Genomic DNA, 18932 nt, shown 5'->3' on the forward strand with positions numbered 1-18932 from the left:
GCATCCCTCCCTTTAGGCAGAAAGCGCTCGACGCTTTTCCTCAACCGCATAAACCAAACCAAAATCATTCATCTGTCTTTCGCCAACAGCGCTCTCATTGTCTAATGACTTCAAAACTTAAACGCAACAAATTTGGACATATACAGGGTGTTCGGGATAAATTTGACAGTTTCATAAGGAAAAAGAAAATCCGCTTGTATGAGTAGTAGCGAAGGTCTTCATTGAGTGCAAGCTTCATAGAGAGGCTGCAACATTCATTTCACGTGACAAAGCCCGAATTCCAATGCCAGAGTTCTTCAACACCTGTTCCTGCAGATTTGCGAGGAATTCTGCTGTACGAAAGCTATCAGATCGTCTGCTAGGGATCTTTCTTCTTGCTACATCCTCGTAGACACCATTGCAAGTCTCTAGTTCATGCCTGATTGCTTTTACTGTGTTCAGGGAGGATTGGGCAGCAGTCATAATATCCTTATTTTGATGGCCGGCACGAATCATCATGATGCAAGTTATTCTCTTCCATGATTCAGGTGGGTTCCAGTCATCGATTTCTTTCTGACATCTTGCATATGAATGAAGAAGGGTCCAAACTTTTAAATGACGAGTAGTGTGTGTTAATACCACGGAATAATATAATCAATGATAAATATGCCAAATTTATCCCGAACAGCTTGTATTGAAAGCTGAGGGCACTGTTTTTTAAGTTCTTTTCAAGTTGCGTGTACCAAATTTAAAAGCCTTTGAAATAGCACATATTTTTATTATATTTACTAGACTTATATTACAGCCTTGAAAACTAGACTAACAAACTAATGAAAGTAATAAAAAATATTATAAATAATTTTCTTTAAACTAATCTAATACTATTCAGGTACATTTATTTTTAATGCCAAAGAAAAAAAAACTGTACAATCTAATGCAAAATTACGTTTCAGCTTATATTTATATATTTATTTATTTGTTTATTGTCGAAAATTAATCATAAGTATTTTACAGAAGTAACTGATTTGACCTAATTTTTTTTTTCTATACTTAATATTAAAAAATTCATTTAATTGTTTAATCAAGTCTATTAATATAAAAACAAAAAATATGGCCTTTTGAAAAACTTAATATGAACTGAAAGTGACTTTGCTAAAAATTAAAATGCTACGGCCTGCAATGCGTTATACTGTTTTACTTATTTTGAATTTTACATTGGCATTCTCTTCCAATTTGAATAATACATCTAGTCTTATCATAGAAAACTAGAAAAAGAACAAATAAAATTTAATGAAAGAGATGGTCAGCAAATTTGTCAAGCAAATCATATTGAAAATACAGTCAGTTATATGTAAAATAATAGCAAAAAAGGCCAGTTTCATATCATTAACCCCTTAACTGCCGCGGGCGTATATATACGCCTTGCTCAGCCGATGCGTTAACTACCCCAGATGCGCCCAGATGCGCAGCCGATGCGTTAACTTTGCGAATAATTTTAGGTGTAGCAGCGCAAAGCAAATGATAGCAGTTTGGAAGGACGTATATATACGCCTGGGGCAGTTAACGCATCGGCTGAGCAAGGCGTATATATACGCCCGCGGCAGTTAAGGGGTTAAGTCTTCAGCAAAGGATATTATTAACCAGCGAGAGTGTGAGGCAACATCCCAGAATCTAATTCTGAAGAGACATAAAAATGTTAAATACGAAATTTTGAATATTGTTCTTGCTTCTAATTTTATAATTTAAGTATGTATAGTTGAAAAACTACGCAAGATTTTATATATTTTAAATACTATAAGAATATTTTGGGTATTCTTTCCTTATTCCCTGTGCACTAATCAGGCTCTGCTAATATTATTCAGACTTTTGTAAGTTAAATGCTTGATGTGTGAAATTAAGAGAAGCAGATAAAACATAGGACTGTTCAGCATAACATAGATCTGACTGAATGTTTCAGATGTAGGAATTCATACACAGCTAACTATTATGGTTGCTCCCGGTTTTCAGTAGTCAAGCATTCTGTTAAACAACTTACGATTAAAAAAGATTAACCTGCTTTTAAACTTCACAAAACTATTAAAAGTAAGACTAGGGTTGCGTATGAGATCAGAGAGAGTAGTCTTAAACACAAAGAGAAATTAAGCTTACAAACATCTACTGAAAACAAAAGTGAGGAAAAAGGAATAGAAGTTACCAAAAATTCAATAATATTTTTGAGGAAGCTCACTATTATTCAAACTATTAATACCATTGCGGTACTTACGTATTAACGCAACCAGGCCAAAATTCGCATAAATCGCCAAATTTGGCGACCCTACTTACGGCAACCCTACGTGTTATACGTAGTTTTTCGTAAAGAAATTATTTTTCTTACTGGTTAGATTGAATGCTCTGAAATACTTTAACTATGGGTATTTGGGATCTGCCTACGAGTGAAAAAGATGCGCGCCGTTACCCTCATGGGAAAAATTTGCAAAAATATCAAGGAAGGAAGCATCGTTTATTCGGATTGCTGTAAAGGATACAATACAAGTTAGTTCGAAAATGCTGGATTTCTGCATGGAACTGTTAATCACAAATATAACTTTGTGGATCCCAACACGAGCGTTCACACACAACATGTAGAGCGCATGTGGGGCTCAGCCAAATGGAGCAACAAAAAACAGAGAGGAACAGCCCGTCATCATCTTGACTCATACCTTATCGAATTTATATGGCGCCAAGCTCAAGCTGTTAATGGCGAAGACGGTTTTCAATCAGTGCTAAAAGCAATAGCCAAAAGATTTCCGCCGAAAAAAATAATTCTGCAACTTATTCAAATTCGAAACCGGAAGGGTTTAATTGCTCTTTTATATTTTAAAACAAAATACTAATATAAAAAACTGTATTAAAAATTATCTGTAATTAATAAATGTACATTTTCTTTCTATTCATACTTTTTTACTCAAATTTACAAATCGCGCCAAACTGGTTGCGATAATACGTAAGTACCAAAATTGGTAGGACATCAAAGGAAATAAAAATTGCCTAAAATACTATTGATAGAATTTATAGATTAAATTTTCATCTTATTTAGTATTTAAAACATATTTAGCCGTTATGAATGAAATATTTTAAACTCATAGAAAACTTGGAAACATTAAACAGATACCACATGTCATTTTCATCAGTTTCATTATCTATTTAGATAGTGATTCTGATGAAAATTAGAGTTTTAGAATTCAACATAACAATATATGGGATTTCACAGTACAAAATTTCTCAGCGTTTTCTTTCGTTCGAAGTCCAATTTTTTTTTTTTTTTTTTTCAAATTTCTAGTTATTAAAGCAAAAACTAACACAGAAAATAGTTACCTTAAATAGGTGTAATTCCTTAACATACATATAATAGTTAATCTTTTTATAAGGGATTGTTCCCCTCCTTTCAGCATGCTTTCGTTGGCAGCAAGCTGAACACACATTCATGAGCTCTGGAGTTCGAATCCCGGCAAGGGTTTTGCGGATTCCTTCGATTTCCTCGCTTTGAAAAAAGTCCCTAATGGTTATATAGTGGACCTCGAAGTACAAGCTAATGAACGATACTTCTTCACCACCAGGATTTGGCGATTGGGTTCTCTCATCCCCAGTCACCCTAAAAAACGGGGAGTACGTAAGGTATTTTGTCCCTCCTTTCAACATATCTTCATGGTGTAGCTCTCCGTGTATTCGGGAGGTTTAGAGTTCGAATCCTGGCGAGGGTACTGTGTATTAATTCGATTTCCTTGATTCGAAACATTGTTAATGACTCTATACTTTATTTCAGAGAGCTATTTAGTTTAGTCGTAATACTGAGAGAATATTTACGGAAGTTAGAACTGCAGTAAAACTCAGGTTCATGCAGCATAAAATGCAGTGTAGCAAAATTTAATTTCATTAAGCAGTCCTGTTACACAAAAATAGACTAGTTTCAACCTGCAACAGCAAATAAAACCCTGCGTAGCAAAACTAACAACTACATGTAAAAATTGTAATGTCGGATTCAACTTAAAATGCTTTCTTCCATTCCACCTAAGTAAGAATGATTAGCAGTGGATTATACTATTTATTGTCCTGTTTTTAGGACAGGCTGTATTACAACGAATAAACTAATAAACATTTAATAAGTTTTTTTTTTTTTTTTTTTGGTTTCATATGTACATACAGACTAAGAGAAACTCTTATTTAAGAATTTATTAAAAAAATATTAATTTTTTCAACGCTTAGTATGTTATGGGCTAACGAACTTCAATGAACAAAAATTCCGCTTAACTGTAACGATGGAATAAAATGAGATTGAATCACTAAATCCGAAATCTGCTCATTTCGATGTTTTAATATGAAAATTTTTTTTCACCCTCTAATTACTCATAAATAATTCGTAAATTATAATGAAATATTTAGGGTGTTCCGAAAGTCGTGAACATCTAAATTAAAAAAAAAAAAAACTTTATAACTTCTAAAATGGGTATAAACAACAAATTGTTTCAATGGATGACATCCCTAAAGTAATTTATTGCTTCAAATTTCATCTGCAGTATGTGCTGTTAGTTCCAATATCGTGTGGTTGGAGCAAGATAGAAATGAGTTTTCTATAGCTGGCAATAATTGCTGCCACCCGTCCCGACGTTGAAAGAGAGATATTTAAGACGGGTCAAAGATGAACAATGACTTATTCTCAGATGGTATGTGCAGGACAATTCATTTGCCAATCATTAACGAGACGCATTCGATGGGTGGCATATAGGGCGGCTCATGTAGTAGTGAGAACTTCAGAGCAGTAAATAATTGCTGAAGGCCGCATGATATATGCGGTCTCGATAGCCTATTCTCATTGTGACCTGTTTAAACTTAGTTACAGGCAAGGATTGAAAGTAATGGATTACCAGAAGTTTGACTCTATCGGGAATGCGTGTTAGGCTAGTGCAGAGATAAAATCAAAGGACATTCGGCAATAACTCCAGGTTATAGACCAGTATGGCGATGCATAATAGAAGTGTCATGATATCTGTCATTACGGTGATGCTTAATTCGGACATGGCTATCGGGAATTTGAAGGTAGAATCGAGACTCTTCAGTGAAGTGTCGATTCGTTTGCCCCTATGGAATGTTCAACGCGTGATTGTCGCCGCATATATCTATGGTGTAAAATCAACGGTAATCGCAGCAATAAACTCCATGCAGAGCTTACTCTTTTCTGCAGAAAATGTCTAATAGTTCTTGCTAATATAGGTTATTGCATAGCAGATCCTAATTCTTAAAAGTGAGTTCGTGAAGTTGACGTGCAATCTTGTTATTTTCGTTTTACTTTGACTTCTAGATTCGTCAGCTTTCAAAAACATGCAGATTAGTTTAAGTGCAAATAAATTTCAAGTTTCTAAGTTTTCTACAGGGATACACTCGCCGTTCAATCTGCTTTACGCATTTTTTTTTACTGTTGCAATTTAGCTGTTATAAGTTCCATGAGTCACTATTTCTATCTTGAGCGTTGAGTCTTCTATGAGCCAAGGATTCGGTTAGGTTTATTTATTTTGTAGTCTTCTTTTTTATTTAGTTATGACGTGTATTTTTTACCCGCAAGCTGTTAATATTTTACTTAGTTGAGAAACAGTTAATCAGCAGTCAGATGAGACAAATTTCCTCCGACAGTCTACTACCGTTACTTTGGGTGCTGGTTTAAAGATAATAGCGTAACATTTTATTGGTGAGGCTGGTGCAAATGTTCCCGCCGTTTCTTCTGTTCCTCTTGTTATTCATAGATTATATATTCCCATCACTTTCGCTCCATTTCATCCAAAACCAGCACTGATGTGTCAAATTCATAACCTTATTTGAATGACTGCCTTTATTTTTCAACAAGTCATAATGAAGCTTTTCTCACAGGTAACAGGTGAGAGCAGGTTCGGACACCCGGGCGGATTGCATAGACTAATCGGGTATGGTTCGAATCCCCCAACTATCTAAAGCTACTCTCAAGACATTGGGCACACAAGGGCAAATTATCGGATTTTTCTGCATGCGTTGCATAAAGTAGAACATAAAAATACAGGAAACAGATCTGAAGACACAATACATTCCATATTAACTTTTGATGAAATAACATTACTTTAAATGCTCATTGTTGAGAAAATTTTGCTACATGCCAAAACTAACTTTGTAAATAAACATCCGCCTGGTTACATCGAATGTTAACACATTGCTACATATTCTAGTAACACTGTATATCTTATAATATGCACTGCATTGACCATTGCATTGTACATAAAGCACATTTACAAAACTCATTGCTGTTACATATTATGCTGAACATTACTCTTACAATTCAACATAGGTTCTGAATAATGTAATTACCTATATAAGACATAACTTGATTATATAGCACATAAATTGGTTATATAAGCTTTTCACACAAAAGAACAATGAGAAAACACACAATTCTAGTTCCTAAATCAACTTGCTGTTGTCCCTTTCTGTAATGATTCTAGATGGCGTTAGAGCACACATTATTTGCGTGGTGAGATGCAATGCTAATCATTCGCTTATCCTATCCATGGTGAAAATTTCAAACGAATTTGATGAGTATTTCTTAGCCTTTTAACTGTCATGCCCGAGATTATCTCGGGCACAGCACTGGTGTTCGAAAATGTCACGCCCGAATATTTCTCGGGGTAATTTTTTTTTTTTTTTTGAGTGCATCGTATTGTCATACCCGAATATATATCGGGAGATGTTTATTTCGGCTACATTTGGTTTTTCCAATAAAAGAATTTGACAATTTGTGTACCCAAATCATCAAAATAACTTGACAGTTAAAGGGTTAGTCTTGAAAACAACTAAGCATTGCTAGAAGTGTGAAAAGTTTTGAGAAGTAGTATTTGTAGCTTTGATGTATTTCCAGTTCCAGTTTGTAACGCAAGAATCATTCACTTATTTATGTACAGATTTATGCATGTATGCGTAAATTTTTACTAAGGAAATAAGACGAGAAAATAAAGACTTCAAAATAGTCCTTGATAAACTTGTACAAAAGTGAGCACTTCAAAAAAGTTCACCTTACAGTTAAGAACTTTGACAGAATCAAGTTTTCGACTTGCTTCTGTAAACGTAGTAGAGGGAATATGTTTTGAAATGGATCGTTTAGAAGGATATTCTCGCCAGTCTGCGAAAGAAAAGAATAGTTTTATTTCGTGGTCTTAAATCTGCTTTATTGGGAAATTCGATCTTAGATTGGTATTAGAGATTTTTTTCATATTTAAACCATTAAGTGATATTATAAAAGTATATAAGAGTTTTTGTTTTTCAATTTTAATTTAGTTTTTGACCTGAAAATCAATATCTCATCACTTATACTTTACTGTTAACATGTGAAATTAATTCTCGGAAAACGTTTCTTATTACTCTGATTGCAGACGTATAACACCGACAGTCAAGTAGGAGATTCCGGTGCTTGTGCGACGGCTCTGCTTTGCGGCGTCAAAGGCAGATTCGAAACCGTGGGTTTGGACGACGGAGGAATCTACAACAGATGTGACACTAGCTTCACATCAAGGGTCTACTGCCTGGCTGACTGGGCACAAACTGAAGGTAATCATTATTAGTATGAACATAAACATAATTTCACAAAGCTTAGCATTTTATGAAAAACAGAAAGATATATTTTTTCATGCATGCACCTTTTAATACGCTACAAGTTAATCTTAAAGATCGGCGACTCTAATTTTCAATAAAAGGGATTTAATATGCTTAATGTGCGTGCTTTTCTTTTCTCATTTTCTACTCTCATTTCAACAAAGCATAATTAATAGAATAGGTTTATATTAAAATGCACTGGAACATATTTTATCTTGTGTAATACACTAATTAGTATCATTCTGTTTAGTAACTCATTCAGCGTGAGTCTTTGTGCCGTAATTGGTAGCATATCCGTCCAGCAATCGGAAAATCCGGAGTTCGCAGCCCTTTAAAGGAGAGATTTTTTTATCGCATTCATTTGGTTAAAAAAATTTCTGCTTCAGTCCCAGTTCCTTTTCTTTATTCTACAATTATCGCAATAGCATTGCTTCTTTATCTTTATTTTTGATAAAGCTTTGAAACGAATTTCACCCCACCAATGGTCAAGTGATTAAAAGTGCTAAATAACGTAGTTCGATCCGGAGTCAAACGCAACAGAACGAACTGGCTGCATAGTTGTTTTTCATAGTTTTCTCCTTGTATAACTGACAATGAGCCAGTTTCCCTAAGAATGTTCTACACGAAAACATCCTTTCGCTTCGGCAGATAGCCCTCATGTACTTTGACACAATCAAATAACCTAACTTAAAAAAAATTCAACTTTGATGATATTCTTTGATTAAAATCAGTCATATCTTTCTAGTTCTGTTACTTTGTTCATTTATATTAGCTAAATGATTTGCGTGGATTTTCCGAAAATCCAACTTTTAAATTAGTATTTTCACCTATTAATAAATAATGCAAGCATTTTCATTTTTCATTTGAAATTTTATGTAAATTCCATTTCATTATCACTTTAGCATTCCGCCTCAAAACAAACGATGCATAACAGTATTCCTGGAATATTACATCCCCCACAATATTGGAAAACTATGCACCATATTTTATCACTGATTTGATCTCAGGCTACACCATTGAACTCGCGGTGTGTCTTTATGTTCAAGACAGTCATTTACAGTGTTGCCTTCTATAGGTTTGTTGAGATTTCCTTGAGTAACTAAACTAGATAAAAAAAAGGAAACTTGATATTAATTGAGTAAAATAATAGTTCTTACAGGAAATTAAAACAGGTGTAAACAACAGAAAGAGAAAACGAAAGATAAGGTGAAATTAACCTTAACACTTAGGAAACAGCACAGACTATCCAGAAAAATCCCTCACACAGCAAAACCTGGAGCAGTATTCTCGAAGCAAGAAATTCATCAGAGTAGAACAAACAAAGAACTTTGATTCCACTTACTCACGGCCAATTACAGTCTCCTGTTTATAAGGTTGTTCTAAGGAAAAGGCATGCGCTTCTTCAAGCCTCGAGGTATGTTAGGGTTTTGAAAAAGCATTTTTTGGAAACTTTCGAAATGTCACCATATAATCGTTAAATATTGTTTTCAGAAAAAAATTTGCAAATATTTTTAACACTCGGTATGAGAAATTCTGACTTTCGCCGATTCTTTCTAAATTATTTTGGAATTACAAGGTAAATTGATAATATAATATTAAACTTATTAATTTAAGAAGGGAGAGCTTCCTATTCAAGTTATACAATTAATATAAACAAAGCAAGAGCCTTAATATCTCTAATTTTTATTCGAGCCTGTCAGTGGCCTTTCAACGTAATTGAATTTTTAATTATAAACCATCGGTCCATTTTACTCGGGATAATCAGAATTCCATTGTAAATCGAAACCTTTGAAATATATGATTTACATGAACAGACTGCTAGAGGCTTAGTGATCCTACAGATGATACTGCTGCAGGAGAAACTTCGTAAGATTAATAATAGTTAAAATTGTAATATCCTCGCTTAACTAATAAACTTTAATTAAATCGCTGGCGCTGAGGAGTAAATGAAATCGGAAATCGATATATAATCAAGAGCAAATTTTCCCAAAACGTGTCACATTTCTGCTAAGTATTATAATGATCCATCGACAGCTTGTTTACAATCTTCGATATGATTAAATGCATTTGGGAGACAATACTGGCACTACCGGAGGAAATGTATTCGTGTATAACTAAGTAGCCAGAGTATGTTTAGCTCATCTGGAAATCTACAGATACTGAAAAACGGGAAATATATAATGTATATTAGTGGAATATTAAAATATTTATTTTCAAAAAAACAGGCCTCCCCTTCCCAAGAAAAGTAGTTCAACATAAAAATCAGTGCAAATAAATTAAAATATCGCTGACTGTAAATTCAATTTGATTTTGAAATTTATTCTCAAATACATTTGGAAAACATTTTGCTCCTAGTTACTAATATACTCCTTACACAGGCTCTCGTATACGTCGAAGATTTCTATATCTGATCTGAAGAATTTCTTGAAATCATTTGTAATTTAGTATATTCGATTTTTGGTTGTGAACGCGCTAATTTTATTCCATATTTCAAAAGCTCTGAATAGAAATATAATGCAAGCAAAAATTACCAAATTTGCAATTCAGGGAAATGACAAAATACATTATGTAGTGAAGACACAGAAAATCCGTACAAGGTTCAATAAAGTACGAAATAAAGTTTATTGAAAATCTTCACTATGAAAGTTTCCCCAAAGGAGTTAAAATGTTAAATTGCAGATGTGATAAAAAAAACCATAAGTCAAAGCTGAGTAGTTGGACTAGGAATAAGATAACTGCTTGGTGCAGTCTAATTCAGGGATTCTCAACCGTTGGTACGCAAGAGAAAAATAGGTGGTACGTAAAAGGAACAAAGTATTTTTAACTATTAATTTAAAAAACCACGTGAAGAAAAAGAGCAATTGATAGAAATTTCCTATGATCGAACGCTAACTGAAGATTTCGAAAATAACACACTTGTTAGCTTTTGGCTCAAAATAAAGCTATTGCATTTTTAATGCTTTCTTGCACTACTTGTTTTTGTGAACAAGGATTTTCTTCCATGTTATATTTGAAAAATAAATACAGAAAAATATTAAAAGTGGATCCTAATTTACGGTTAAAGCTATTCGAGATACGACCAGAAATAAAGACACTGATCTTTCTTAAACAGGCGCAAATTTCACGCTAAATTTTAGAATTAAAGTATTCTAACTTAAATTTTGATAATTAAAATGGTAACCAATTTTTAATCTCATATTTTTTATGTGTGCATGTTTAATAGCCAATAGGTTGTGAAAATGGAAATATATATATTTTTTTAATATTTCTATTGAGGAATTAAAAAATAATCATTGTAAAACATGTAGTGGTGGTACTAAAGATTTTCAATTTTTGTTTAGACGTTACGGGTTAGTCAAAAGGTTGAGAACCGCTGGTCTAACCATTTCCTGTACTACAAATTAGCGAATGTGTTGTTTGCTGCATAAAATTTCCTAATCCTTATTAAAATATTCATTAACCATGAGCTAGAAAATACATCTTCTAGACTTTTTATATATGGTTATTTTGCTATTGGCTAATCATTCACCGATTTAATGCGATACAAGGCCAACATTCGATCAAGATTAATTTAATCTTTCTTGGCTCCAAAAATTTTGTTTCTTTAAACTTTCTTTTAGAAGGATTTATATTATTTCTTCGAGGGAAAGCACATGAAGATTAATTTGCCCTATTCCATCCTTTAGTTATATGGAAAGGTTTCCATGGTTCTGTAAGAGACTGAAATGGGTAATGCAAATGAAATAAATAGAGTATGAATAATTTTTCTAACTGCAGTTAATAGTGTCATCATATTAATTAGAATATTTATTTACACACAAAAATGGCATGAAAGTTATTAAAACAAATATTTTTAAATAAAAATTGCATGCATTAGAAAAATAAAAAAATATTATCTTTAACCCAGTTTTTTTAAACATATCACAACCTCTTTTATTGCCTTTTCTTAGAAAGTTAAACCTTAAAACGTTGTTCTGTGAATTTTCCTTTCATTAATATCATCATCTACATAACCTTGAACATTCAATACGTTTTGACAAGGGATAAAGGCCATAGTTTTGTACCAAGCTTTTGTACTTCTCTTACGTTTTCTGAAAGATAAACGTTTCTGTTGATAACGTCACTGCCCTTAGCAACATAGGAGTGAATTTAATTTAAATCAAATATTTTCACTAGGCAAGAGATTCTGTAATGCCTGCAAGCAATTACAGTAAAAAATACTTTGAAAGTAGGAATGACATTTTACATAGAAATATACTTTTTATTTTAAGCAGTTCTAACATATTTTCTGCTTCCTTTCTCATCTCTCTTTGGCCAGTATGCATCCTAAAAGTCGTTTTTTTTAGCCCAAAGGGCGTTAGCCTAGAAGGACTATTAATTTCGTTTTGGCATTTTGCTTCGATACAATTCCTGCTTTGATTCACTTTTCAAACTGTTGCCATCAACTATTACAGTTCTCTGTATCAGAAATTCTAAAGATATGCTCCTTTTAAAATTATTTTGCGATATTGCTGCTGAACTGAATCTTTACATGAACTTACTGAACATGGTATTTAATAAATAAAGGTGACATACAAAACGTTAAAAAACGCCTCTTTGGACGTAATGTAAAATCTAAAAGCTTTTAGATTTTTAGTCCAAAGGGGTAATTTGCCCAGAAGGACTAAAAATTTCATTTTGGCATTCTGCATTGGTTCACTATAAATGTCGGTTCACTTTTCACATTGTTGGCAATAAATATTAGAGTCCTGTATTATATTTAATGAAATTAAATAATGAAGAATCTGCATAAATGTATATGTCTCGCACTGGAATAAAACAACGGTATCTAGAGCCATAAGATTTTGAATATGGAACGTTTCCACCCGAATATGTTCGAATTTGTTTTATTATGTATTCCATATTTTGTAAAACTTTAACGAATTTTTTATTAACAAACTCAACGATTTCAAAGCGAGCCATGTCAACACTGTACGGAAAAACAATTTTATCTCCAGAGCGCGAAATTGTGTATCAAAATTTCTAAAACTATGCTCATTTTAAAGTTATTTTTCGATATTGCTGTTGAACTGAATTTTTGTTTGAAGTGCGAAGGAAATGATATTTAATAAATAAAAATAACGCACAAAACTTTAAAAAAACTCCCCTTTGGACGTAATATAAAACCTGAAAGCTTTCAGATATTATTTTTATTTAAATTTTAAAAAAATGTTTTCTTTTTTATTTATTTTTAAGTTTCTTATTTTTTTCAGTTATGCTAATGCACCCAATAGTTAAAGCTTAGAAAAATAACCGCAAGTAAAAACAGCAGATTTTATATAAACCTGTTTTCAAGATGCAAAAATATAAGACAGATCAGTTTCGTTTTTGTTTATAATTTATGATCACAATATCTCAATAAACAAAACGTATAAGATTGAAAAAGGGAACAATTAAATTTTAAAATGATTTGAGCTTCCTTTTTATAGCACTTTTACCATGTTAATAAATATGCTTGATTACTCTTTTATTTATTTTTAACAAACCATTTTATATAAAAAATACTATAGTATGGCGTCAAAAATGAAACGAAATTTTATCCTTTAAACTACTTTTCTAAAAAATTTCATTCGTCATAATGATCAGAGTTAACATTTAAGAAACTGTATTAAAACAATTTATCACTTATTCCTCAACTTTTACATGAAACGTAAAGTACTATAATTTCATCAAATGTTTGTTGCACTAAGCCCATTTTATTATAATATATATATATATATATATGCAGAACACATATTACATATGCAGCTCAAATATATATAAGACCATAATAAGAAGCCCTTTGTTTTCCTTGAGCAATATTATAAAAAGTGCTTCTGTATTAGATATCTAATATAGAAGGTTGTTTTATATTCATAAAATATGATAATTTTTTAAATTGCGCAGAATTCGTCTTTAGATTCACGTTGGCTAAAACATAGCATTTCAAGGAAGGCAGAAGGAAATCTTTCTTCAAGCCGCAAAAATGTTCTCCTCATACATTTGCCAAAAATTTGTCTTGTAAATGTATGGAAAAAAATACGTGAATAATAATCTAAGAATTACAGTAATGTAATCAGTCGTCCTACAGCTACCCATTAAACAAAACAGAAGACAAATAGTTACAAAATTATGAAAACTACGATGTAAGAATCTTAAATCCTTTGTTAAAATTTTGTTTATGATTGAAATCATTAACTAACTATGCACTTTAGTATACGTAAAACGCTAAAACAAATCCATTATGCCATTATGTCTTTTTGATAATTATTGGTTTGGTTTGGTTTATTGAGACTGCGACAAAGCACGATAGGGTAATCTGCCTACGGAGAGGGATTCCTTCGTGGAGGACTTTGTAAGGGAAACTGGCTCGTATACTCCTTAGACATGGAGAAAATCATGAAAACTCCCATGAACCCGGCCCATTTGCCTGAAATCGATCTCAGGTCGGAATTATCTTTACCTCTACGTCACTGGTGGACTTGATAATTATTGCTATTAATCTAAAAAGGTGATTCAAAGACCAACAAAATGTAATGTTGGACGATTTAGCTGTATTTCCTTTGCTGATATATTATTTCTACTCTTTGATAAGACATTTTAGCCCTCTTAATTTCATCATTACGTGTTACACACTGAAGAGGAATGCGAAAAATTCTTGAAAAATTAAAAGTTGAAACAGAGTCTTTAAGAAATGAATATCGAATATGATTAATTGGAGGAGAATTAGATATCGAGCTCACTGAAATTCATGCAATTCTTCATCTATGTGAAGGACAAAATGAAATAAAAAAAAGAACCTTCTGACTGATTGATAGTGCTCTTTGTAAAGTACCCAAAGTAAAGCTTTTAAATGTTTACAAAAAGAGAAAAGGCGAAGGCATGGTCTTCTTCTTTGATTGATTTCTGGTCAAAAGAAGTTAGTTTAAGAAGTACAAATCCTAGGTACGCAGTAAAAGGTCTCAATTATAAGAAAAATGATCTTAATTATAAACTGACACAAATTTTGTTTACAGACGAGCAATTTTTCATAAAAGGAAAACAGAAATAATGACTCTTAACTGCCTGGTTATAACAAAGTATAACAGAGCATAGATGACATTAATTTTGCTGTGAGATTATAAAGCATTAAAAATTAGTCGTTCAGACCATAATAATTTTTCAAATAAGAATTTTAATTTTCCTGAAAATAAATTTTTCACACATTTGCAAAATAATTAAAATTTTTGTTTTGTATAAAAAACGACAAAAACTTTTAGTTTCAAGGCATTTTGTTTCACTTGGTATAGAAGTAAAAACTAATAAACATACATTTACGATTCTCCTGTAAGTGTTTGTATAACGTGTATCAAAACGTAGCACTCGTTCAATGTGCGTTTAGATGTAAATTTCATACATAGGCCTTCATTTGATTTTGGAACTGTGCAAGGTTATAAAAAGCAAGCAGCACACCCATCAAGCTGAATTTAACTGAGACAATCGAAATGAAATTTTAATCAGGTTTTAATCAGGTTGATTGCAAGAAAATTAAGCATAGAGTAAAGACAAATAAGACGACACGCAATTAAGCTTTAGAAAGTCTCAGACAATTTCTGTGTTTTCAAAAACATCTACTTCGCGCTTTCATTGTTGAAAACATTTCAAATCGTATTAAAAATAGAGAGATTGAAAAAAGTGTAATCTATATAAAAACGCAGTTTTCATTTCAAGAACTGTAGTTTTATGCTAACAAAAAATGGTGTGCAAAATGAGAAGCAATTATAATTATATTCGTTGATTACGTGCAAGGAAATATATATTCATTCAAACAACTTTCCACTAAACCAAATTATTTTTTGTACAGTGTTTTTGTTTTGAAAAACAAATGATAAAAAATAAAAATATTCCTTATAAATGTGTTATAAAAACATAATAAAGTTAAACCCATTCGTAGATTCATATCTATTACGCAAAAAATCAATTTCGTATATAGCGCCAATGCAAACACAGAATTTATCTTTAAGTAATATAAGAAATATATCTCCACATTAAATCTATTAACTGTTAAATTAAACTCTCGCTTTATTTTAAAATTACTCATTTTGATTTTAAATAAAAATAGTCCATTTATTTCTCTGGATAATTGGCAGGGTGGATTTGTTTAAAAGACAGAATAACTTGCGCTGTAGAAGGAAGATTTCGTAAAGCATTTATCGGTATGTAGTAAGTATGCTTAACAAATAGATAAATATCCAAAATTTAAAAGATTTCAAACTGTTTTATTTTAGAAATATACGAACAGCAAGTGGTTTTAACAGTAAACAAAGTAAAGGAAATAGTTTCCACGCTTTAGCACTAAGTGTTCTTGGAGGCATCCTTTAATTACAGCTTTAAAATATCAATCAAACATTTTGATACTTTTTTTGTTTACAGTACTCCTTTTAGACATTTACAAAAGTAAAGTGACAAGTAGTATACGAAATCATGAAGTTCCATAGGACAAAAGCTCAGGAATAAATGAATCTTTAACATACTGTTAGGAATTTGTTAGTTGAATAATTAATAATTAATGTAATTAATGTTAGTTGAATTCTAAATTAAATGGTTTAGAGTTCGAAGACTTACAGATCCGAACCACGACGTCATTCAGTCTGTTTAGGATCGTATACGGACCATCTCAAGGTGACTGTAATTTCGGACAAAGTCCTTTCCGTCGAGTCGGATTACACAACCACACCTTGTCTCCTTCGTGGAATTGATGTTCAGTAGCTCTTGTGTCGTAGCGGGTCTTCATCTTCTCCGTCGCCAAGTTGACTCGCTCTCGTGCAAAGTTGTGCATCACTTCATTACTTCAAACCGGGCCTGGAGATCTTGAATATATTCCTCAGACGATGAAGGAGCATCCGGAGGGCGACCAAACAATAGATCACAAGGCAGTCGAAGGTCACGACCGAAGAACATCTGTGATGGAGAATAGCTAGTAGTCTCGTGGACAGCACTGCGGTAAGCCAGTAAAAACAGTGGCAATTTCTTGTCCCAGTCCTGTTGGTTTCTGGAAACCACTAATGAGAGGTTATTAAGGATGGTTCGATTGAACCTCTCTACCATGTCGTCCGACTGGGGACGCAACGGCGTCGTTTGGGTTTTGTCAATGCTGAGTAGTTTGCATAGTTCTTTGATTACTGCCGAGGTAAAATTCCTTCCCTGATCGGAATGTAACTGAAGAGGCACTCCCAACCTGGAAATCCAGTGCTGTATTATCACCTCAGCTACTGTAACAGCCTCTTGATCAGGAATAGGGTACGCTTCAGGCCACTTGGTGAAGTAATCAATGACAACGAGTATGTATTTGTTGCCATCAGCAGTTCGTGGCAGAGATCCCAAGATGTCAAAGGCGATACGTTCAAAAGGCGCCCCTACGTTGTAACGTTGCAGCTTGCCTCGGCTTGCGTCTCTTCGGTCCTTTCCGACCTGCAGAAGGCATCCCTAGATCGGCTAGATCGACACCACTTTTGCACGTCATCCTTTTCAATTTTCCGGCTTAGCTTTCTTTTAATATTCGTCACGCGCTGCACTGCGCGGGAAAGAAAACCATTTAATTTACAATTCAACTAACTTTAACTATTTAAATGCCAAATTCGTAACAATACTTTTGAAAGAAAACATCACGGGAATAAAATGCAGTAATCTAGGAGAATAGCTTTGAAATACCACTTATTTCGGCGAACATCAAAGATATTCTAAAATTTCGAATTTCCCTTTCTTCATCTGTTATACACCAAATTAGTAATATACGATTAGCAAGTACGGAAACCAAGAGCAAAGAAATCAAGTCCGTCATGTATAACTCTGTAGTTTGAATGGAAAGATATGTAATCAAGTTTACCCGCATGAACAGACAATATAGTCAAGAGTTTAAGGAAATTTCACTATTCTGGTTGAACGTCAAGCTTTTCATTTCTAAAACTCACAAAATGTAAAGCATTTACAACTCGAAAGTCTTTTAAGCATGATTATTTTCGTATTTCTCGCTGGGTATTTATATGGTATCATAGCAACGCAAAGACGTTACACTCCTCTTACACTCCTTCCCTCATGAGCGTTTCAAAAACGTTTTTCGTTCATTTTTGTGGATTTTTCAAGAAAACATTTAAAGTTCGAATATATTAAAATTGTTCTCAACACAAAAATGTTAAAGCATTCCTACAACAAATTTAATTAGATACCAGAACAAATGAATACAAGTTCCTTTCAAGCAAACATTTAAAATAAACACAAAATTAATATATATATTTTTAGCTTGAGGTGTTTTGCTACAGCGAATTAAACTGTTAACATTTTGATGGTGCTTCTTTCTTCTATGCGCAATTTCATAACTCCAATTGTGATAAACTAGGATTAGTCGCAGTGTTTTAATCCAACCACACTAACGGATTAACTTGGAAGATGAATTTATGAGGCCCATTTAAGTATAATTTTAACCTTCGTAGTAAAAGTCAATGGCAGCAAGCACACTCTCTTTCGGTCGTTACTTTCTGTTCGACAGGTTAAAATCTTTTGCTAAAAATATTAGTGGGTGTTTTTTCGCCATTTGCATTTATCTGTGACAATACAACGCTAATTTCAATATTTGACGCATTGCTCTGAACCATTAAGCGGCTGAGAATAATTCGGAATATGTTAGCCTGGATTTTCAGTTTACCATTGAGTTAATCAAAAGCTTTTTGGCAATCATCAAATCAATTTATGGCTCATTTGCTACATTTTCTTTTTTCAATAAATCTACCAGTGTTGCAAAAGTCACAGAAATGTGGGATATATATCTTCGGTAATATCCTACTAAGCTTATAAAAAAGATCTGACCTGTGTTTTCGTGTTAGGTGTAGGGCAAATCCTTTATGGCTTTTATTTCTCTATGTTTTTTTTATATCTCATTAGGTATTTCATTGCCGTTTGAGCAAATTGACATTTCGAAAGCTTCATTAAGGAGTTTAGTAACTTTCATCTTCTCCAAGCAAATTTCTAGATGTCCCAAATTTTCTTCCATGGATTGAGAGAATGTTGCGCCATCGTCAATATACGGTATAGCAAATTCCATAGTTTCCTTAACAGTCCTGCTATCAAACGGCTAAAATGCTAAAATAATCTGGCCCATTTTTAACCTGAATTTTTAACCATTAAAGGTTTGATGTTACCAGAACTTGTATCAAAAGCAGTCTAACGCTGAGTTATTTATTTAGTGTTAGCTGCCAATAACCTCGTGTAAGAGCTAGAATAGTTACATATCTGGCAGATGATATTTTGTGTACACT

General features: G+C 32.9%; 1 protein-coding gene across 1 annotated transcript in view; it reads left to right on the plus strand.

Moving 5' to 3' along the window:
- The window catches only part of LOC118189736 (alkaline phosphatase-like), an 818836-nt gene that overhangs the window by 610428 nt on the left and 189476 nt on the right, over positions 1–18932 (plus strand). Inside the window, exon 3 of the mRNA XM_085815963.1 lies at positions 7404–7578. Within this exon, the coding sequence (XP_085672089.1) occupies positions 7404–7578 (175 nt within the window). The remainder of the gene's footprint in view (positions 1–7403; positions 7579–18932) is intronic.

The sequence above is a fragment of the Stegodyphus dumicola genome, chromosome 4 (assembly GCF_044657685.1).
Source record: "Stegodyphus dumicola isolate Sdum_Otavi_A_Nest chromosome 4, ASM4465768v1".
Lineage (NCBI taxonomy): Eukaryota > Metazoa > Arthropoda > Arachnida > Araneae > Eresidae > Stegodyphus > Stegodyphus dumicola.